Genomic DNA, 23,366 nt, shown 5'->3' on the forward strand with positions numbered 1-23,366 from the left:
CTTATTGGGGAAACTATTTAGCTGGAAAGAATAGTTCAGAATAGTCTTTCCCGATTTCTGATTTTGGCCAGAATAATTAGTTCACTTAATATCTTGATGTGAACTCCATATCTTGTTTTAACAGTTTTAAAAACTGGAACTAGAAATGCTGTTCTGTCATAATTGGCTGATAGCTTTTGTGTTTATTTGATAGGAATATTTAATGTTTCAATATTTTACTGATAAACATTACTCTCAAATACATATGGATCTAAATGACTGCAGTCCGTCTTATCTGATTCCCTTATCCAGTGACCAGGTTGCTATGTTCTGTACAAATGTGCTGTTATTGTGTCTCAAAGAGTAAGACAAACACCATTATCATTGTAAAATTCCATCACAGTGCCACTTATACATATATCAAGTACTGCAGATATTTTAGTTCAGTTTGTTATTGTCGCATGTACCGAGGTACAGTGAAAAGTTCTTCATTGCGTGCTATCCAGTCAATGAAAAGACTATACACGATTACAATGAAGTCGTCCAGTGTACACATACAGGATAAAGGGTATAATATTTAGTGAAAGATAAAGTCTGTTAAAATCCATTAAGGATAGTTCAAAAGTGTCCAAAGGTAGATGGGGCGTCAGAACTGCGTACTAGCTGGTGTTACAACGGTTCAGTTGCCTGATAACTGGTGGGAGAAACTGTCCCTGAATCTGGAGTATGCGTTTTCAAACTTCTGCACCTCTTGCCTCATGGGAGAGGAGAGAAGAGGGAGTGACCAGGGTGAGATTGCTCCATGATTATTCTGATGGCGTTGCAGAGGCAGCGTGAAGTGTAAATGGAGTCCATGAAAGGGAGGTTGCTTTGCGCGATTGTCTGGGCAATATCCACAACTCTCTGCAATTTCTTGCAGTCTTGGATCGAGCTATTCCCAAACTAGTCTGTATCGTGAGCTTTTAATTTAGTTGTTTTCTCTCATCTGGATTAAGGATTGCTCGTGCAGCACTGTTAAATATTGGGCCAAGATGAACTGGTCCTTCTTTCTGGATGTATCAATCAAGAAGTTGACTTATTTACAAGGTTGCTGATAAGATGTTTTAGTTTTAAATTACCACTGTGGGAATATTTGTCTTTTCCTCTGTGTCAATCTGCTAAACTAAACTCTGACAGTAGTTAGATACCACACCCTGGTATTTCTCACTTCTATTACGTCATGTTCAGCCAAGTAATTCTTCATAAATGTTTTACGAAATAAAGATTGGACCTTTCTGAACCATCGGTTCCCCTAAGTCAGATTGACAATTTACAGTTGAACTCTTTTGGGGCTACCATCTTGGGAAAGTACTTCTTCCTATCGGTGTCTGATTCTGATTCTGATTATTTTTCTTAGTTTTCTTATATACTTAAGCTTCAACTTGATTTTCACTTATCTGCCCTCCACACTCTTACATTAGAAGTCACCCACAATATTTTCTCTTGAAATATACTTGCATTAACACCTCTGAGCATTTGCCGGAGTACTATGTTTGGTTCTGGTCACTGTACTACAGGAAGGATTTGCAAGGGATTTGCAAGGATGCTGTCAAGGGTCGGAATGCATTTGTGAAGAAAGGATGTCTAGTCTTGCTATGACTTCCGTGGAACAAAGGAGACCAAGAGGAGGTTTAATTGGGGTGCATGAGCTTATAAGAGGCTTAGATGGGGATAGCAATAGGACTCTTTTGCCTTGAACAGAAACTGGAAAGCATGATAACATATTTAAATGACACTTGAAAGGATTCCGTTCTGTGTCTGCATATTGGTTACATTCTGTTTATGAGCCCATTTCGTCACTGGGACTTTCTGAGTCTAGTCTACTATTGTGGATGCAGTAGCTGGACAATTGTCATTAACAGTATTTAATATGCTGCTCCTATTTCATCTTCAACATAAAAGTTTTCATTTGATAATCCCAACAGAGTATCTGGTTTGAACTATTGTACTTATTTGTGCAGCCATATAGGTGAAGATGGCTGTCCATATTTGTAACCTTGATGCTACCATGGTCGATATTGCTGATTTGGGACTTAATATTGCAAGTAGTGTCTTAAGAACAATACTGGGATAAAGGAACTGCTAAATAAAAGCTGATAGAATTCTGATCATCAATCCAATCATTATTTAAAGTGCTTACCTTGATATGTGTGCAGTTGCACCTGCTTCTTGGGACATTGAATAGTTAGATTGATAAGACTCCTCTTCAAGTATTGTGTGCAGTTCTGGTTGCCACAAAATAAGAAGGATGTGACTGTGCTCGAGAGAATGCAGAGGAGATTCATCAGGATGGTGCCAGGATTGAAGAACTAGTTATAGGGATAGATTCGATAGGCTGTATTTTCTTTACAAGAGGCCAAGGGGTTATCGGACAGAGGTATACAAAATTATTAGAGGCACAGATGGGGTAGATAGTCAAAATCTTTATTGTCAATGATGAAGGTATCAATGAAAAGAAACAAAAATGCATGTGAAGCAAGGAGCAACAAAGCACAAACGATGACTGGAGGAAATATTAGCAAAAGTATCTCTTTATGCATTGTGATAATCTGCAAGAGATAAAATTGGCTTATGTATTAGGTTAAGAATGAATGCAGTACTGCCACATGATAGAGAATATACAAAAGTATCTCAACTCCTTAGTTAGAGAATCAGTTGTAAGCACAGAAACAGGCCCTTCAGTAAACTACAGCCATGCCAATCATTTTTGCCTACCTACACCAATTCCATTTGCCAACATTAGGTAACATTTCTTCTTTATCTTGCCCATTTAAGTTCTTGTCCAAATGTCCCCTTAAATGTAGTTATTGTATTTGACTCAGTCACCTCCTCTGGCAGCAAGTTCCAGCGTTCATCCACTTATGTAAACAAACCTTTCACTCAATTCCCCTTTGAGAATCTTTGAAATCAACTTAAGCCACAGCATCCTCTGGCTGCTCATTCCATACACACCATCCTCTGTGTGAAGCAATTGCCCCTCGGGTTTCTTTTGAATCTTTCATCTCTCATCTTTAATCTATGTCCTCTAGTAGTAGACTTCCCCACCCTGGAAAAAAAGATTGTGACCTTTCAAATTACTGAGTATCTCATGATTTTGTATAACTCTCAGGTCACCCCTCACATCTCCAACACTCCAGAAGAAAAAAAGTCTCATCCTGTCCTTAAAACACAAGCTCTCTAATCATGTGGAAAAATAATTGCAGATGTTGGTACAAATCGAAGGTATCACAAAATACTGGAGTAACTCAGCAGGTCAGGCAGCATCTAGGACAGAGGGAATGGGTGAAGTTTTGGGTCGAGACCCTTCTTCAGACTCTCTAATCATGGTTAAATTCTGGTGAACCTTATCTGCATTCTTTGCATCTTAACATCCTTCTTATTTTAGGTTAGTTTAGTTTAGAAATACAACATGGAAACAGTCTCTCTGTGCACACCTCGTCCACAGCAAATAAAGATCACCCATACACTGGTTCTACCGTACTCACAAGGGGCAATTGACAGAAGCCATTTAATCTACAAACCTGCATGTCTTTGGAATGTGGGAGGAAACTGGAGCACCCAGAGAAAACCCATGGGGTCACCGGGAGAACATACAAACGCCCTACAGACAGCACCCATAGTCAGGATTGAACCCAGGTATCTGGTGCTGCGCCACTGTGCTGCTGGATGACTAGAAATGCATGCAATACTTCAAATGTGATCTCACCAATATCTTGTACAGCTGTTGCTTATATTCAATACCCTTACCAATGAAGGCAAGTATGTTAAACACCTCCTTCACCTCCCCGTCCACCTATGTTGCCACTTTCAGGAAGTCGTGTACTGGTCTTTCTGCTCCACAACATCCTCCAGGGTTCTTTCATTTACTCTGCAAGTCCTGCCAAGGTTTTACTTACCAAAAGCACCACCTCAAACTTATCAAAGTTACATTTCATCAGCCATTCCTTGGCCAAATGTTCTGCTTAGTGCAAATCTTTGTGTAAACTTAGGTAGCCTTCTTCATTGGGTACTACACCACCAATTTACCAACCACATGAACTACATTATCATTCCAATCGTTAATTTAGATGACTAGCAACAGTGAGCCCAGCATAGATCCAACAACCCTCCACTACTACCCTCTCACTCCTTCCACCAAATCAGTTTTGAATTCAGTTGGCTAGCTCATCCTGGATCCTGTGTGCCCAACACTGTAGTTCGGCTCACTGGCCTGTTGTTCCCTGGCTTGTCTTTGCAACCATTCTTAAATAACAATACAACATTAGCCACCCTCCAGTCATCCAGTACTGCCCCCATAGATAACGATGATGCAAATACATCTGCCAGGGCCCAGCAAATTCCTCCATAGCATCCCACAAACCTCTCCAGCATTGGTCTAGCACCCTCCGCCCCCCCCTCCCCACTCCCTCTCCCCTCCCCCCTCACGACAGATAGATAGATAGATAGATAGATAGATAGATAGATAGATAGATAGATAGATAGATAGATAGATAGATAGATAGATAGATAGATAGATAGATAGATAGATAGATAGATAGATAGATAAATAGATAGATAGATAGATAGATAGATAGATAGATAGATAGATAGATAGATAGATAGATAGATAGATAGATAGATAGATAGATAGATAGATAGATAGATAGATAGATAGATAGATAGATAGATAGATAGATAGATAGATACTGACAACAGAACATTGACATCATGTCATGCCGCAGAACATGTAACTGAGAAGGTAATCAATGGTCCCACAGATATGCGTTACTAAATTAAAAAACCATTGGCTCTGACTACATAATATCCTTAGACTATTGGTAAATTTTCATAAGTCAAAAGCATCCGATCATTTCAATTTGCATATCAGTAAGATTAAATTTTAATTTATGCTTGTAAGTGTTGAATATTAAATGTAATAAATATAAATCACATTAATGCAACTTCTGATATTGAGTATCAGTTGATCTTAAGGTTGTTGATTCAGCAATAAAGACCTTGGTTCAGAAAACGGAGTTTGTTTTTAGTCATGTCCTGATGTTCCCTCTGGTTTGGTCTTCAGCTTTATGTCAGTGCATCTGGTTATCAAAAATGCTTTCATTTCAAGGTCTAGAATTTACAGTTACAAGTTGCCTGTGAGTGTGAATGTGAGTGGTGTAGATTAGTCACTATATTCCTGATCCATGTCGGGTATTCTTGAAGGGTCACAAAGTGGCTATCCCGGTCTCACTACAAAAAGAGTATGTCGGCATCATGCACAGGGGGCATCCTGGGGTAGAAGCCACAGTAAGAAGAGCAAGGGACATGGTCTTCTGGCCTGCGATGACGGAATATGTCAATCAGGAGATACAATCATGTGCTGTGTGCAACAGTATAAAACCACACCAACAAAGGGAACCACTTCTCCTGCATCCAGTTCCAGGGTTGCCCTGGTCCATGGTGGCAACTGATATTTTTGAGTGGCACAGTCAACACTACCTGGTGCTAGTGGACCCATATTCCGGCTGGTATGAGATTGAGCTGCTTCGCACCACTACTTCAACAGCGGTTATTACAAAGCTAAAGAGAAACTTTTTGGTCCATGGAGCACCACATACTCTCTTGTCAGTCAATGCTGGCCAGTTTACAAGCCAGCGATTTAAAGACCGCTAAACAGTGGGACTTTGCTCACGTCACCTGCAGCCCGGAGTATCCCCAATCGAATGGGTTAGCTGAACGGGCAGTCCACAGTGCGAAACAAGTCATAGAAAAATCTTACAGAGACCGGTCGGCCGTCTTCCTTGATCTCCTTAATCTCAGAAATGTGACGCGACGCTTGGGTCCAGCATAAAGACTGATGTCAAGGCAAATGTGCACTACCCTTCCAGTCTCAAAGAAACTGCTGGAACCACACATGTGTAAGCCTCAAGAGGTCCAGGCTCAACTTCTCAATAAAAGGTTGGCACAGAAGGCATGTTATGATCAATCAAGTCAACCACTCCAGCCTTTGGTGGAAGGGCAGATTGTCCAGTTACAGACCCCACACGGCTACAATCGTATGGGCGTAGTAAAGGAGACATGCCAAGAGCCCAGATCTTACATTGTACAAACAGAATGAGGGTTCTACAGGAGGAATCGAAGACACCTGTTGCCTGTAGACGAGCCTACGCCAACACAGCAGAGTCCATTCGATGTTACTACTGATTAGCCGGATACTGGAATGGGATCAGAAGATGAGAATATTCTCATGGGTGATGGACAAGTAACAATGGACTCTGAGCAGCCTCAGGTTCAGGTGCCTGTGTCTGTGCCTGTGGTCAAATCACCTGTGAAGGATACCACGGAGGGGTCTTACAGGACACGTGCAGGACGTGTCTGCAAACCTAATCCTAAATGCAAAGACTGATTGTTTTCTTCATGTCTGTTATTAATTGGTGTTGCTTTGCTTTGCTGTAGTTATTGTTTAGTATGTCAATTAATCCATTTTGTATAAGCTTTGCCATAGTTTAGTGTAAGCATGTTTGCTTTTATGTCATGGGGCATTAGCTAAAGAAGGAGGTTGTAGGTCAGTCACTATATTCCTGATCTATGTCAGGTATTCGTTCAGACTGTTCCTGGAGTATCTTTTCTAGTGCATGCGTGCAATCCAGGCTCAGTTCACACAGGGAGGGATCCACAGGAATGTAGAGGCTTTTGTCTATGGTCTGCAGCCTCGTGGTTAATAAACTTATTATGAAGTTAAACAACTTGTTGTTATTCACACAACTTCATACAAGTGGGTGGTGGACAACACCTGGGTACGGCTATATCCAGTGGATCAATGGGCAGACTGAGCCATGATTGACTGTTTATTGTGTTTTGTTTAGAGATACAGCATGGAAACAGGACCTTCAGTCCACTAAATCCATGCCCACCATCAATGACCTGTTCACACTAGTTCTATGTTGTCCCACTTTCGCATCCGTTCTCTGCACACTAGGGGCAATTTACTGAGGTCAATTAACTTGCAAACCCGCACGTCTTTGAGATGTGGGAGGAAACCAGAGCACCTGGAGGAAACCTACGTGGTCACGGAGAATGTGCGAATTCCACAAAGACAGCACCCGAGTCAGGATCGAACCTGGGACTCTGGCTCGGTGAGGCAATGGCTCCATGAGCTGTAAGGACTGCTATAAGGATGTTCTGGCTGCACCAAATCTCATAAAAGTGGCCAAAGAATGTAGTTTACATTTTCTAAAATATTACCCACAAATTAGAAGCAGGATACCAAGACCAGCACAGATCCTTGATTTATAGTTTCTGCTTGTATTTTGCTGCCTTGTAGCCACTTACGGCCTGACTGCAATTTGTCTTACACTTTGGTTGCCCATGGGGGAGCTGAGATGTCTCAGCAACCTTCACATGGCTAATTGGATCCTCTCAACCCAGCCTAATGGCTAGCGGATATAAATCAGCTCCAGGACCATTTGTCTTAAAACTCTGTAGAAATAGAGCTCATTGTTGTGCAGTGCAGGCACTGAGTTGATTTCAAAAGGCACCAAGGACCTTGGAGAATTTGTAGCGTGAGCACTTTAATAATGGAGTTGATACATGTGATGGTGATGCCCTTCAGAGGAGGGACGGGGTCAGAAAATCATGGCTTCGATCAGCACACGATGCCAGCTTCAATGAAAGTTATAGAGTGCTCCAGCTAATGTTGCATCCTGAACTTGCATAGCTGAAAATGAGTTCAGCAGCAGTCGTGACACCCCATCATCAAAGAATCAAAGCTAGCAGGTCAATTGCTGTTTAATTGTGGTGATGATTCTACAGATGTTAAGTGGTTTATTCAATCCTTTTAAAGATACTAAACTCATGTGGTGTGTCAGATACTGAGCTAAATTACAAGTTTCTAGGGCTGCTGAAGAGGGTGGAGAGAAGGTCTCTCTCTACGCAGGGAGTTTATGCACCAGTGGTCCTCGTGGAGCAATTCTTCGATGTGATCCTCAGATTAGAGCGACTCATGAGTTACTTCCACTTCCGTAAGGGCATCCTCGTTGAAATAAGGCACCTGCTCCAGCCACAAAGGGAATATCAGAGCAAAGCAAGGACTGTTCTGGTCGTGTGTGTCATGGGCATCATGGCTGTGTACCTTTGCATGACAGGCTGCTTCCAAGCCAAAGATGGAACTATCTGCATCATCTTGCAATTTGCCATCCACTGTTACATCAGAAAAGTAATTGCCACTCTCTATGCAAAGAGAAATGAGGATGTTTCATTCTCTTGCCAGTGAAGAACTGGTAGGGTGAGCATGATGGTGCAAAAGGTCTGCAGATTTCTAATTTCTCATGGTGTAAGATGCTATTGACCACACACGTGCTGCTCAGTAGTTGCTCCATGTCAACTCAAAGGTAAATTATGACTTGGAAGTGTTTCCGCAGCATCAGTGTTGAGTTGGTGCATAACCTTACAGAGTGAATAATTACTGGAATCATGGCAGCAATGCCAGTCTGTGTGCCATTTGAGTTTGAGTCACACAAATCACTACATCAAGGCAACAAGCGGCAAGTAATGAATAAGGTTGAATAATGACAACATAGGTCTAGATATCAATGATGTAAAAACTTATCTGGATAATATTAATGACACGTTTGTTCTTTCAAAGCTAATAAAAGAGCAACAGTTTTAATGGTTAACCCATTAACTGGATCCCTGTACATCCATTAAGGCGCAAGGATTTCTTACTGTTGGATCAGGAAAGAGTTCAGAAATATTAGGAGTTATCTCTTTGCAAATTCAAACCTGAACAGATATATATCATAAATTAAACCAGTTTATTTCAAGTCAAATGACTCAACAATGTAAAATTGTATAAGTGAGATAACATCATTAAGCTTTGAATGCAAATAGGGCGGCATACTGCCGCAGCAGTAGAGTTGCTGCCTTACAGCACTTGCAGCGTCAGAGACCCGGGTTTGATCTCGAGAACGGATGCTCTTCTGTATGGAGTTTGTACGTTCTCCCTGTGACCTGCGTGGTTTTTCTCCGAGATCTTTGGTTTCCTCCGACACTCCAAAGATGCACAGGTGTGTAGGTAAATTGGCTTGGTAAAATGTAAAAATTGTACCTAGTGTGTGTAGAATAGTGTTAATATGCCAGGATCGCTGGTTGGCATGGACCCAGTGGGCCGAAGGGTCTGTTTCCGTGGTGTATCTCTAAACTAAACTAGACTAATAATCAGTCTGAAGAAGGGTCTTGACATCACCCATTCCTTCTCTCCAGAGATGCTGCCTGACCCGCTGAGTTACTCCAGCATTTTGTGTCTACCTTCAATTTAAACAAGCATCTGCAGTTTTCTTTACTAATAAACTAATAAAAATATTTGGCAGAGCCATCAACGGGAAATTAAGGAAATGCTGCCTCTAGTTTACCATTGATCAAAACAGGGCCGCACAATGGTGCAGATAGTTCGATCCTGTTTCCTCCGGATGCTCTGGTTTCCCAAAGATGTGCAGGTTTGTAGGTTAATTGGTCTGTGTATATTGTCCCTAGAGTGCAAGGAGTGGATGTGAAAGTGGGATAACATGGAACTCGTATTAACAGGTGATCAATGGTCAGCGTGGACTCAGTGGGCTAAAGGACCTGTTTCTATGCTGTATCTTTCAATCAATCCAAACAGATGGACTGAAACCTATGGATTTGTTTCTGAATGTTTTTGGTGACAGGGCTTTAATTTCATAGAAGTGCTCCTAAGGAATCCTGAAATGTATGCGCAGGAACTAGGGCTAAAAATACATAGAATCGTTGCCACAGGTCACTCATACCTTGAAATTCGATCATAACATGTTGTTGAACCTGTGGGGCAACAGCTCACTAGCTATGCCTCTGGGCTAACCCCTGAAAAATAATCCTTCACAATCATATATTAATTAGCAAGCTACGGTGCTTACAAATAACTCATTTAGGAATATAAATATACATTATCCAGTATTTTAGAGTTTTTAATAAGTTAAATCTTTTTTCATGTGCAAACGTGCGGTGTGGTTACTGGTACAATGAAGATCTTGCTTGCGGCAGCATTAATAGGGAATTAGAGTTGGGCAACGCAAAAACATAAATCAATAGTCAATGGTCAATAGTCAATTTATTTGTCATATACACATAAATGTGCAGTGAAATGAAAGATTACCCACAGTCCAACAATAAGACAAATAAAAATAAGCAATAAAAATAAGCAAGAAACATCCATCACAGTGAGTCTCCTCCAGTCACCTCCTCACTGTGATGGAAGGCCAAAATGTATTTTCTCTTCCCCTGCCGTCTTCTCCCGCGATCATATATAAATCATACAAAATCTCCAAAAAGCAAGCCACGGGTACAAAAACACCATTGGAAAACAAGTCCATGGTAATGCAAGAGGTGGCCCATCATATTCTGTTGCTGAGGTAGGATTAAGGTTGTGCAGTTTGTTTCAAGAACTTGATGGTTATAAGAAAATAGGTATCCATGCACCTGATGGTGTGAGACTACTTTTGAATAACTTTAAATAGCTTTTGAATAGCTGGTAAAGCTGTAGAACGTGACCCATAATTTTGCATTCAAATGTCTTTGCCAGATATTTGTGTTGAAGTGGTAGAGTATGAATTGGGCAATGAAGCATTGTTTACCATAGACTGAGGAGGCTCTGAGCATCATGCAGCAATACAATAATGTAGCAAATTGCTCGTGTTGATCTCGGGTATTTTCCTGGTGACAATTCGTTATTGTGCATAGAAAATAACATTTACTTAAGGGCTTAGCTGTCAAATAAAATAGAAATTTATTACTTGGAGAAATGACTTTGATAAAATTATTATTTTTGAAATCTGATATCTGCGAGAATTTTTCATAATTCCGGTGGAATAATTTTCTATATTCATATCAACTAAACAGAAAAACACAATTTCGCTACGAATATTAAGTGTGTGTTGCTGTCTTAATTTTAAAATAAACATTGTTATTTAGATTGTAGAACATTGAATGAAAATAGTCATGTACAGATGCAATGCAATTTTCTATTAATCCTCCATCAAACCAAGGGTTCACATAAGGTATTACATTTACTAAAGATGTTGATTAAAAATATCAATGAAAGGTTTTTGTCTAAAACACTCAATCCTATAGTACCTGTGATTTTGCCCAGTTTTGGATGATTACTCTCATAATGATTGGAACTATTTATCTCCCATACAGATACACTTGCAGGATGGATGCATATATGTACAAATGCACACATACACACAGAGCAATATAGTAAATGTTTTTAATTGATTGATTCATTGAAAGTATCTTGATGCAATATATTCCTCATAATTGGAAATGGGCTATTTTGAATTATTGGATATAAATCCATTTACATAATATTCCTATTATTAAACCATATTGAACCATAATAGTTCATGTTTCATCTTGGTCGGCATGGGCAAGTTGGGTCGAAAGACCTGTTACCATGTTGCTTGACTCTATGACTCTAGTGGGCTTTTTACTTACAGTAATAACCACTATTTAAAGTCATTTGATTACTGTACTTCTTAGTAATATTTCCATAAATCTGATGTGTTTGTATTTATTGTGCAGTTGCTGCATAACTGACAACTTTAATCATTACAATATTACAGGATATTGCTGTCCAGTGAATTACACATTATGCACATCTACTTACAATGCCACTTTCTCAATTTAATTTTCATCCAACAAGGCAAACGCACCATATATTCTGGAGGAACATCAGCCTCATTGATTCTCTGGGTCAGTTCCAGTCATGCACACTGTGGTGAACTTATCGTGTCTGTCTCTTATTAATATGCTGCTTTGGAAACAATCGCAGTATCTCCAGATGGAGGAAGGGGGTAGGCACAATTTCAGTTCCCTCACCCTTTCAATTATTGCAGCATGTGATCAGTGTTGCCATTCAGCTCCAATTAATAAGAAATAATCAATTAACACAAATAGGGAAAAATGCATTAATTTAAGAATTTCTCTTTTAATAACAGTACAACTATTAAGTCAAGCTTTATAGTATTTTTTCCTATTCACAAATCATCTTTGTAATTTGCTGGTATGGTTGTAAGAGATCATTTTACAGGGGCCAGCACAGTAGGAAGGTTCGTGGAGCTGCTGCCTCACAGCTTCAACAACTTGAGTTCAACCTTAACCTCGGGTGCTGTCTGTGTGGAGTTTGCCCTTTCTCACTTGTAACTACATGGGTTCCCTTCAGGTGCCCCGGTTCCCTCCTGCCTTCCAAACTTGGGTCAATTGGCCACTGTAAATTGCCCCATAATGTGTAGGTAAATGAGTAGTGAAAATCTGCAGAGAGTTAGAGATAACGTGGGGAGAATAAAATAGGATGTCTGCATGATGCTCTGTGCAGAATCAATAGGATTTGTTCCGTTTTTTTAAACTCTGACTATCAAATTAATTACATGAATTATGTGGCAGAGATCAATTGTTGTGCCTAGACAGTTTCATTTATTGTCACGTGTACTGAGGTACAGTGAAAAACGTTTGTTGCGTGCTAACCAACCAGCCTATGTTAACATATCTGCGGAGATCCAGGGAATTCTGGGCAATCAGTCAAGGCAATAATTGTATAAATAAATGGCAGAAGTCACTACCCAAGAACTTTGGCAGAAATGCTCACATTTGATTATAAAAATTGATTCAGAGTAAATGTCACATTCCTTGAATACAAATAGGCCTCCATCATCGTTTGCCAGCTGATGGTAGATTGAGAATTTTACTCACTGTTCTGACTGCTGCTATAAGTGAACAAAGACTGAGTGAAAAAAAGAGAGGTGCTGGGTGAACTCAGCAGGTCAAGCATCTTCTGTGGAGGGAAATAGTTGACATTTTGGGTCGAAACCCATTACCTGGACTGTCCAAATGAAGAGTCTCGATCTGCAATGTGAACTGTTCATCTCCCTCCACAGATGCAGCCTGACCTCATGAGCTGTCTTTATCTTTGCAACTATCTTTTTTTGTTTATTGCTTTTATCCCAATATCTGCATTCTCTTAGATCTCCAAGGACTGTGTGAACTTTGGCACTAAACTGATCACTTGACCTCTGCTAGCAAAGGTTTACTATTAATGCTTTACAGTCAGCTTTGGATATTTTCGTTATGATCAGTCCAACAATATTACTATTTACAATATAAAATTTTGGTTTTGGTTATGCATAGAATTATTATATATTTGTAATTTCCTACATCTTTTGTGCCACTTATTTTATTAAAAGATCTGTGTTGTTCTTGGTGTTTTAGGATATTTTAACAGCAAACAGTGCGAAAGATAGGGTCCCAACCTGAAACATCACCCATTCCTTCTCTCCTGAAATGCTGCCTGACTCGCTGAGTTACTCCAGCATTTTGTGTCTACCAGTGAGAAAGATACGTCTTTTAGCATCTGTGTGGATGGTTTGGGTTATTATTTGGAATAATTACCTGACATTCTCTTTATAGATCCTAACTCCTTGCAGTGTATTTTTAAAAAAAATCTCTTTGTTTAGTTATACTGAAGAAACCGGTGCAAAGGCGAATGGGGTGCAGTAATGCTCCAATGAGTGACATCTGAATGCTGTTTAATTTTTAACTTTAGGAGAAAGCCAACTGTCCCATTGATTCTATGCTAATTCATTTAATGAACTTTCTAGACTAGCGTGGGAACTTCTGAAATTTCACTTTGCACCTGCTGTATTTACAATGCAACAGATGCAAGTGCTACCTGAAAGTGCTCTCTCATAAATTGAGCATCTTGGCACATCAAACAAGTTCTGCTTCAGTAATCAACCCTGTGTCAACCTTGGCTGACTTGTGCCAGTGACATTAGCATGCCTCATTAAGTTAAGCAAAGAACACATGTATCATACATAGAGTAAGCATGAAAGAAGCAAAGCCAGAACACTCAACGCCTAAAAAGTGGTCCTTGTATCGTCTGCCACAGAATGTCTCTTGGTCTTACTGCTACCATCCAATGATTTGGGTTGTGCAGCTGAATGCTGACTTGTAGACAGTGATGGAGATCGGTAGGACCACTGGCACTAAGCAACTACTTTGTGGTCAAAAAGGCTTTTGGAACAATGGTCTTCAGCAGTCAGAGTATTGAGTATAGAAGTTGGAAGGTCATGTTGCAGTTGTATAAGATGTTGTTGAGGCCAGGTTTAGAATATTGTGTTTAGTTCTGGGCGCAATGTTATAGGAAAGATATTGTCAAGCTTGAAAGGGTTCAGAAAAGATTTACGAGAATGTTGCCAGGACTAGAGAGTGTGAACTATAGGGAGAGGTTGAGTAGGCTGGGTCTCTATTCCATGGAGCACAGGAGGATGAGAGGTGATCATGAGAGGAACAGATTGGATAGATGCACAGAGTCTCTTGCCCAGAGTAGGGGAATCGAGGACCATAGGTTCAAGGTGAAGGGGAAAAGATTTAATAGGAATCTGAGGGGTAACCTTTTCACACAAAGGCTGGTGGGTGTATGGAACAAGGTGCAAGATGAGGTAGTTGAGGCTGGGATTATCCCATCGTTTAAGAAACAGTTAGACAGGTACATGGATAGGACAGGTTTGGAGGGATATGGACCAAGCGCAGGCAAGTGGGACTAGCTGGGACATTGTTGGCCAGTGTGGGCAAGTTGGGCCGAAGGGCCTGTTTCCACACTGTATCACTCTATGACTCCATAACTACTGTGCAGAACATGTCACCTCCCTAACAGCACAATTCCAATGACCTCTGCAACATGGAACAGAGTATTCCCCATTTACAAAAACCTATCACAATAATACAAAGCCTTTAATATTATTAAGGTTATTTTGTTATAGAGCTGTTAACATCTCTGCGCCAAGCACTGATAGAATAACCAGATGAAAGATACTGCAAGAATCAACATCTGAAGAGAGAGAAACAATCTTTCAACAGAAATTACTAACAATTAGAAACAAACATGTTTAAGATGCAGAGTAAGGGAAGGGATGCTGAGAACAATAGGAATATCCGTTCTAGTTTAGGGGGCAGGATAGACTGAATGATGCAAACAGTAATGGTACTGGCTGAGAGCGGAGGGTGCTTGCTAATTATAGCTGAATTGTACAGAGTTTAAATAGGTTTAAGAAAATGAATGAGAATGGAAGAGAGAAGAAAATAAAAATAATGTTCAGAGCAAGTTGTCAGCTGATAAAGAAGAATGAGGATGAAATATTTGGGCTCACTTGGAATAAATACATGAGATCAAAAAGGCATGGCCGGGAATTGAGCAGAACGCTTAGCTCAGGTCGGAAGGTGGTTAAGCCAAGTCAAAATTGGCAAAATTTTAAAATGCCAGTGTCAGGGCTTGTTTGTATTTGTCTCCTCTCAGAAACAGTGTATACAGTCATCCCTCCATTGCAGCCTGACGAGATGTGCCCAGAACATTATTGCATTGTTTCCATAGGAAGGATTTTTGTGCATCGTCTGTGAAGTGCTTTAAAAAAACTTGTGACTTTATACTTTTTTTGGTTCACTCAATGTATTTCTAGTATTCTGGAGGTTGCAAACAATCACATTTGAATACTGATATAATGAATTAGTTAGTTTGTAGTGATACAATATCAGACTTGAGCATCTTGGCACATCAAACATGACAATCAGGAAACAAATGGAACTGTACAGCCTGCATCCAAAGATTCTAAAAGGCTGCAGAGATAGCAAATGACTTGTAAAATTCCCTGGATTCTGGGCCTGTCGCAACAAATTGGAAGATACCATTATTTAAGAAATAAGAGATGTCCAAAAGTTTGTCAATGAGGCAATTATTTTTTTAATTGCTTACTTGACTTTTAACACTGGTGATTTGAATATTTTCTATCGTCGGGATACTTCAGATGGATGCAAAACCCCAGTAGCTTCAGCAATTGGTAGAGCTAACAATGTGGCTTTCTAGTTTGTCAAATTTTTCCGAGTCATTTTGTGGGTGTGGTTTGTGTTATCTCACCTACACTACACTGTTCAAGAGCCTGTGGCGATGCAGTACTTTCCCCTTATACATTGGGACCTTCCAGGGAAATTGAATTGAAAGTTTACTCTGTGTGTTTTCCTTATGGCATTGAAGAGCGTAGGCAACTGGTTGATTTTAGGAAGTTCTCATCCAGTGTTTTTCAGGTTCTGTGATGGCCTTGTCTCATTTCATGTCTGCACCATCCTTTAGCATTATTGCACCCATTTTTTAACCAAAGACAATGCAATGCATACTAGAAGACATTATGAAGTAGAATGGCCTGCTGCCAATAGTTAAGAATCCTTAACTTTTAAATAGGAAATTCAATATTAAGAAAAAATGGACAATACATTGGGTTTATGTGGGAGTTCTTTCATCTCGGAGCGGCTGCACGGGATCCTCAAGAGTGAGGGGGAGTAGCCGGAGGTTGTTGTGCATGTTGGCACGAACGATATAGGTAGGAAAAGGAAGAGGAAGGAGGTTCTGCAACACGAGTTTACATTTTGGGACGTCGAACAAGGGCAGGACCTACACAGTAAATGGTAGGCTGTTGTAGAGCAGAGGGATCTAGGAGTACAGGTGCATGGTTACTTGAAGGTCGAGTTGCAGGTGGATAAGGTGGTCAAAAAGGCTTTTGGCACTTTGGCTTTCATCAGTCAGAGTATTGAGTATAGAAGTTGGAAGGTCATGTTGCAGTTGTATAAGACGTTGGGTGAGACCGTATTTAGAATATTATGTTCAGTTCTGGGCACAGTTATAGGAAAGATATTGTCAAGCATGAAAGGGTTCAGAAAAAAATTACGAAGATATTGTCATGACTAGAGGGTGTGAGCTATAGGGCGAGGTTGCGTACGCTGGGTCACTATTCTATGGAGCGCAGAAGGATGAGAGGTGATCTTACAGAGGTGTACAAAATCATGAGAGGAATAGATCGGGTAGATGCACGGAGTCTCTTGCCCAGAGCAGGGGAATCGAGGACCAGAGGACATAGGTTCAAGGTGAAGGGGAAAAGATTTAATAGGAATCCGAGGGGTAACTTTTTCACACAAAGGGTGGTGGGTGTATGGAACAAGCTGCCAGAGGAGGTAGTTGAGGCTGGGACTATCCCATCGTTTAAGAAACAGTTAGACAGGGACATGGATAGGACAGGTTTGGAGGGATATGGACCAAGCACAGGCAAGTGGAACTAGTGTAGCTGGGACATTGTTGGCCGGTGTGGGCAAGTTGGGGCAAAGGGCCTGTTTCCACACTGTATCACTCAATCTATGACTCTCTATGACTCAAAAGCTATTAGCCATAGATGATTTTGGTACAATAGAATTGGATGAATTTGCCATTCACATTCTGGTGCAACTTAATAAATGGAAATAATACTAATAATGTTCAAACTGTACATAACTGGAGAGAAGCTCCACTGCGAAATCAGCTAAAGGTTGAATTCTACTTGAAGTTTTTGTTACCATATTGTAGGGAAGATGTAAAGACAATTTAAGAGGATGTTGCTAAGATTGAAAAATTATAGCCACAAGGAAACGCCAGGATTACTTTGCTTGAAATAGTGAAAATTAAGGGGAAATATAATTGAGATGTATAAAATTATGAAGAGACTTGAACAACTTGGAAAGACCCATTTCCTGTGGGCAGGGAGGAGAAAGGGAGAACAGCTCTGTATCTAGTAGATTTGCTGCTTCATAGGTCTAGTGACCTGGGTTCTATCCTAACCTCTAGAATTGGCTGAGTTGAGTTCACACTTTCAGAGGACCATGTGGGTTCCCCCAGTGCTTCAGCTTCCTACCACATCTCAAGGACATTTGGTGGGTTAACTGACTTCTGAAAATTATCCCTAGTTTGCAGGTGAGTGTTAGAATCTGGGGGAGTTCAAGGGGATTTGGGGTAAAATTGATTGTTGGGTAAGTTAACGGGATTGCTCTGTGAGCTAACAACAACATCAAAAGGGGACAAAAAAAGCAAAGGGCATAGATTTAAATATTTAAAATTATAGAGACAAGGGAAAAACAAATCACTCGATGAAATGGTGGTGGAGGCCGCAGCTGTCATAACTTTAATAAATACTTGGACATACAGTTATGAGCTGTGGCTGCAGGCATACAGAGCCAGTGCTGGAAGGCGAGGGATCGGCTGGCGAACAATTCTGCCAGTCTGAAGAAAGGCCTCAGCCCGAAAATCATCCATTACTTCTCACCAGAGATAATGCCCGTTCCGCTGAGTTACTCCAGCATTTTGTGCCTATCTTCGGTGTAAACCAGCGTCTGCAGTTCCTTCATATACAAACTGTTCTGGCATGGACAGGGTGTGCCAGAAGGCTGGTGTCTATGACTTTGTGAAGCTCACTTTTGGGGATAATTAGCCAAGCAGTTGCGTGCGTGTACCAAAAGTACATGATGGTGACTGCTTTTATGTAATTACCCTCCACAGATTTTTATCTTTTGTTTCTTTACTTTTTGTTTTTAGGTTGTTTGATGTTTGCACCGTGTCTCGAACAGACAGGGAGACAAAATTGACTCTTGTGTTTGAACATATCGATCAAGATTTGACTACCTATTTGGAGAAAGCCCCAGAGCCAGGAGTGCCCCCGGAAACAATAAAGGTACAAAGAGCAATCTGTAATGATGGCGGTGCTTGGGCTGATAGACATGTGAGGAAGCACATAGCAGAAAGGGATGGGTGCATCTGCAATAAAAATTTGTTGGGGAGTGATATGCTGGTGTAAATTTAAGAGGACAAATTAAAGGAGGTTGGAGCAATATTGCATGGTTGTTGTGAAATCAACACGAATATCCATCAAAAGACGACACTAAGAGCAGGGGTAACTCAGCGGATCATGCAGCATCCCTGAGAACATGAATAGGTGACGTTTCAGCTTGGGGCCTTTCTTTAGAATCTGAGGACTCAAGGGCCTGAGCTACAGGGAGAGATTGGGCAGGCTTGGACTTTATTCGGAGCGCAGGAGGATAAGGGGTTATCTTATAGAGGTGTATAAAATCATAAGGGGAATAGATAGGGTGAATGCATTAAATCTTTTTCCCAAGTTGGGGGAATTCAAGAACTAAAGGGCATAGGGTTAAGGTGAGAAGAGAAAGATTTAATAAGATCCTGAGGGTCATTGTTTTCACAGAGAGGGTGGTGGGTATATAGATTGAGCTGCCAGAGAGGTAGTTGAGGCAGGTACTATAACACCATTTAAAATATATTTGGAAAGTACATGGATAGAAAAGGCTTAGAGGGATATGCCAAACACCGGCAAAAGGGACAAACATAGATGGGGCATTTTGGTCAGCATTGGACATATTGGGCCGAAGGGTTTGTTTCCATGCTGTTTGACTCTGACTCACACAGATATTTTTAATGCATGTCCTGATGTAGGATCTCGACATGAAACGTCGACAATCCCTTTGCCTCCACAGATACTGCCTGACCTGCTGAGTTCCTCCACAAGTTGGGTTTCCTTTTGCTCCAGATTCCAGCATCTGTAGTATCTGGTGTTCCGTTTTAAACAGAACAATCTGTTACCCCAGGATATGTATGTGTTGAACAATGTGCTTGATGGATATCTATAAATGGAACAATGTGTTCCACTGGATGTGTGTGTTATACCGAGCTCAGCTGGCTGGGCAATGTTATGCACAGTAATTTGTACATAGAACAATATGGTTCGTAGAAAACTGTGCAGACTGAACAAGATATTACATAGGGACTGTGTCGTAAGGAACAGCAGATACTGGTTTAAACCGAAGATAGACACAAAATGCTGGAGTAACTCAGCGGGACAGACATTATCTCTGGGGGAAGGAATGGGTGACATTTCAGGTCAAGACGTTAGAAGTCTGAAGAAGGGTCTCGGCCCGAAACATCACCCATTCCTTCTCTCCAGAGATGCTGCCTGTCACGCTGAGTTACTCCAGCATATTACATAGGGATCTTTAATCTGTACACTATGTAATGTGCTGTACTGACTGAACAAGGTTTCACATGGAGATTTCTGCACAGAATAGTGTGTTATCCGAAAATCTAAACGCACTGAAAAATGTCATAGATCATACGGTATAGAAACAGCCCAACTCGGTACTGCAGCGGTAGAGTTGCTGCCTTACAGCGCCAGAGACCCGAGATTGTTCCCGACCACGGGTGTTGTCTGTATGGAATATGTACGTTCTTCCCGTGACCTGCGTTGGTTTCCCCCCGTTATTCCGGTTTCCTCCCACACACCAAAGACGTACAGGATTGTACGTAAATTGGCTTGGTAAAATGGTAAATTGCCCCTAGTGTGTGTAGGATAGTGTTAATATGTGAGGATTGCTGGTCGGTTCGGACTCTGTGGGCCGAAGGGCCTGTTACCGCGCTGTATCACGAAACTAAACTAAACTAAACTCGTCCAGACCAACCTTGATGCCCCATCTAATCTAATCCTATTTGCCCACGTTTAGCCCGCATCCCTCTAAACCATTCCTATCCACGTACCTATCCAAGTGTCTTTTAAATGCTGTTATAGTATCTGCCTCAGCTACCTCCTCTGGCAAATCGTTCCATATACCCAACAATGTATTACTCAGGGATCTGTATGTAGAATCATGTATTACACAGGGATTGGACCACACTGAGTAACATACTTAATAGGGATTTATTTAGACTGAACTATGTATAAAACAGATATAAGAAGATAGGAGCAGGAATAGACCATTCAAATAGACCAAATTTGAGGAACGATATTCTTGCTATTGAGGGCGTGCAGCCTAGGTTTACTAGGCAGGAAACATGTTCCCAATGTTGGGGGAGTCCAGAACCAGGGGCCACAGTTTAAGAATAAGGGGTAGGCCATTTAGAACGGAGATGAGGAAAAACATTTTCAGTCAGAGAGTTGTAAATCTGTGGAATTTACTGCCTCAGAAGGCAGTGGCCAATTCTCTGAATACATTCAAGACAGAGCTAGATAGACCTCTTAAGGATAGCGGAGTCAGGGGGTATGGGGAGAAGGCAAGAACGGGGTACTGATTGAGAGTGATCAGCCATGATCACATTGAATGGTGGTGCTGGTTCGAAGGGCCGAATGGCCTACTCCTGCACCTATTGTCTATTGTCTATTCAGTCCCTCCAATCTGCTTCATCATTCACGTAATCAAAGCTGATCAAAACATCTTTTCCTGCCCTGTGCACTATCCTTGAATTCCTTTAATATCCATAATCAGTTATGGTTTGACTGCGATCAGTGACTGAGCCTCCACGATTCTCCAGGGCAGAGAATTCAAAGGACTGATTATCATCTAAGTGAATAAATCTTTCCTCTTCATTGTATTTGGCCTTCGCCTTATTTTGAGATATGAATCCTAGTTCTAACTTCTTTAACCAGGGGAAACCTCTTTCCCCATCTACCTTGTCAAATCTTTAAAGAATTTTATAAATTTCAGTGAGATCATCTCTATTTCTTCTTAAGAGAATAGAGGCGTGGTTTTCTCTATCTAGTACTAGGACAGAACGATGACATTCAGCTCATCATGTCCATGCTGGGTCTAAGGTGAAGTAGCCCATTAATCTTATATTTGTTCACCTTTTGTAGAGTCATACAGCATGGACAAAGGCCCATCGCCCAACCATGCCAACCAGGCTTTATAGCTGAGCTAGTCCCAATTGCCTATATTTGGCCCATATGCCTTTAAATCTTTCCTGTCCATATACCGCCCCAAATGTCTGTTAAACTTTATCAAATTTCATCAAACCTCATCTGGCAATTTGTTCCGTATATGACCACTCATTCTCCAGAGCCCTACCATTTACTGTGTAAACCTTACTCTTGTTTAAGATAGCAAAGTGCAACACCTCACATTTACATTCCATGTCATTCTTTGGCCCATTAATTGATCTAGACCAGGTTGTAAATGTAGATAACCTTCTTCACTGTCCACTATACCATCAATTTTGATGTCATCTGCAAAGTTACTAACTATGTTAACTACATTGTCATCCAAATCCATAATATAGATAGGGAGCAACAGTGGGCCAAACATTGATCCCTGTGGCATACCACTAGTAACAGGCCCATAATCAGGAAAACTACCCTCCATAGCTACCTTTTGATTTATTTCCCCAAGCCAATTTTGAATCCAGTCGATAGACATAAAATACTGGAGTAACTCAGCGGGACAGGCAGTATTTGTGGAGACTAGGAATGGGTGACGTTTCGGGTTGAGACCCTTCTTCAGACTGAGTGTCAGGGGAGAGGGGAATGAGAATCCAGTTGACTAGCACACCCTGGAACCCATGTGAGCTAACCTTCTGGACTAGCCAATTATGTGGCATCTTGCAAAGGGCTTGCCTTGCTAAAGTCCATGTAGACAACATCCATTGTCTCAATCTCCCTGTAGCACTGCAACTGTCTTTCACACGTGCCTATGAACCATTTGATTTGTATTTTTCTTTTGCCACTAATCCTCACAAATGGCAGTCAATTAACCCACTGGCACATCATAGGGATATGGAAGGAACCTAGAGCGCTTAGAGGAAATGTAAGCAATCATAGTGAGAGCATGCAACCTACAAATAGAAAGTACCGGAGGTCAGGATAGAATCCATTTTCTGGACCTGTGAGGCAGCAGCACTAACTGCTGTGCCGCCATGGCACCATAGTGCTATCTCTCAAGTGTAAGATCTGCCATTCCAGGAATTAATATGTTGAATGTGTAGGAAAGAACTGCAGATGCTGGTTTAAATTGAAGGTGGACAGCAAATGCTGAAGAACTCAGGGGGACAGGCAACATCTCTGGAGAGAAGGAATGGGTGGCATTTCGGGTCGAGACCCTTCTTCAGACTGATGTCAGGAGAGTGGGCGGGACAGAGATAGAATGTAGTCGGAGACAGTAAGGCTGGTGGGAGAACTGGGAAGGGGGAAGGGATGGAGAGGAAGGGAAAGCAAGAACTATTTGAAGTTAGAGAAGTCAATATTCATACCGCTGGGGTGGAAGCTACCCAAGCGAAATATGAGGTGCTGTTCCTCCAATTTGCGCTGGGCCTCACTCTGACAATGGAGGAGGCCCAGGACAGAAAGGTCAGATTGGGAATAGGAGGGGGAGTTAAAGTGCTGAGCAACCGGGAGATCAGGTAGGTTAAGGCAGACTGAGCGGAGATGTTCAGCGAAACGATCGCCGAGCCTGCGCTTGGTCTCGCCCATGTACAGGAGTTGACATCTGGAACAGTGGATACAGTAGATGCGGTTGAAGGAGGTGCAAGTGAAACTCACCTGGAAAGACTGTTTGGGTCCTTGGATGGAGTCGATGGGGGGAGGTAAAGGGACAGGTGTTGCATCTCCTGCGGTTGCAGGGGAAAGTACCTGGGGAGGGGGTTGTTTGGGTGGGAAGGGACGAGTTGACCAAGGATTTGT

General features: G+C 41.3%; 1 protein-coding gene across 2 annotated transcripts in view; it reads left to right on the forward strand.

Annotated features, from left to right (window-relative positions):
* cdk6 (cyclin dependent kinase 6) overlaps nt 1-23,366 on the forward strand; it is a 152,339-nt gene that overhangs the window by 12,083 nt on the left and 116,890 nt on the right. For both annotated transcript variants that reach the window (XM_078421352.1, XM_078421349.1), the window contains exon 3: nt 18,449-18,584. In XM_078421352.1, the coding sequence (XP_078277478.1) occupies nt 18,449-18,584 (136 nt within the window). The remainder of the gene's footprint in view (nt 1-18,448; nt 18,585-23,366) is intronic.

Source organism: Rhinoraja longicauda, chromosome 2 (assembly GCF_053455715.1).
Source record: "Rhinoraja longicauda isolate Sanriku21f chromosome 2, sRhiLon1.1, whole genome shotgun sequence".
Taxonomy (NCBI): Eukaryota; Metazoa; Chordata; class Chondrichthyes; order Rajiformes; family Arhynchobatidae; genus Rhinoraja; species Rhinoraja longicauda.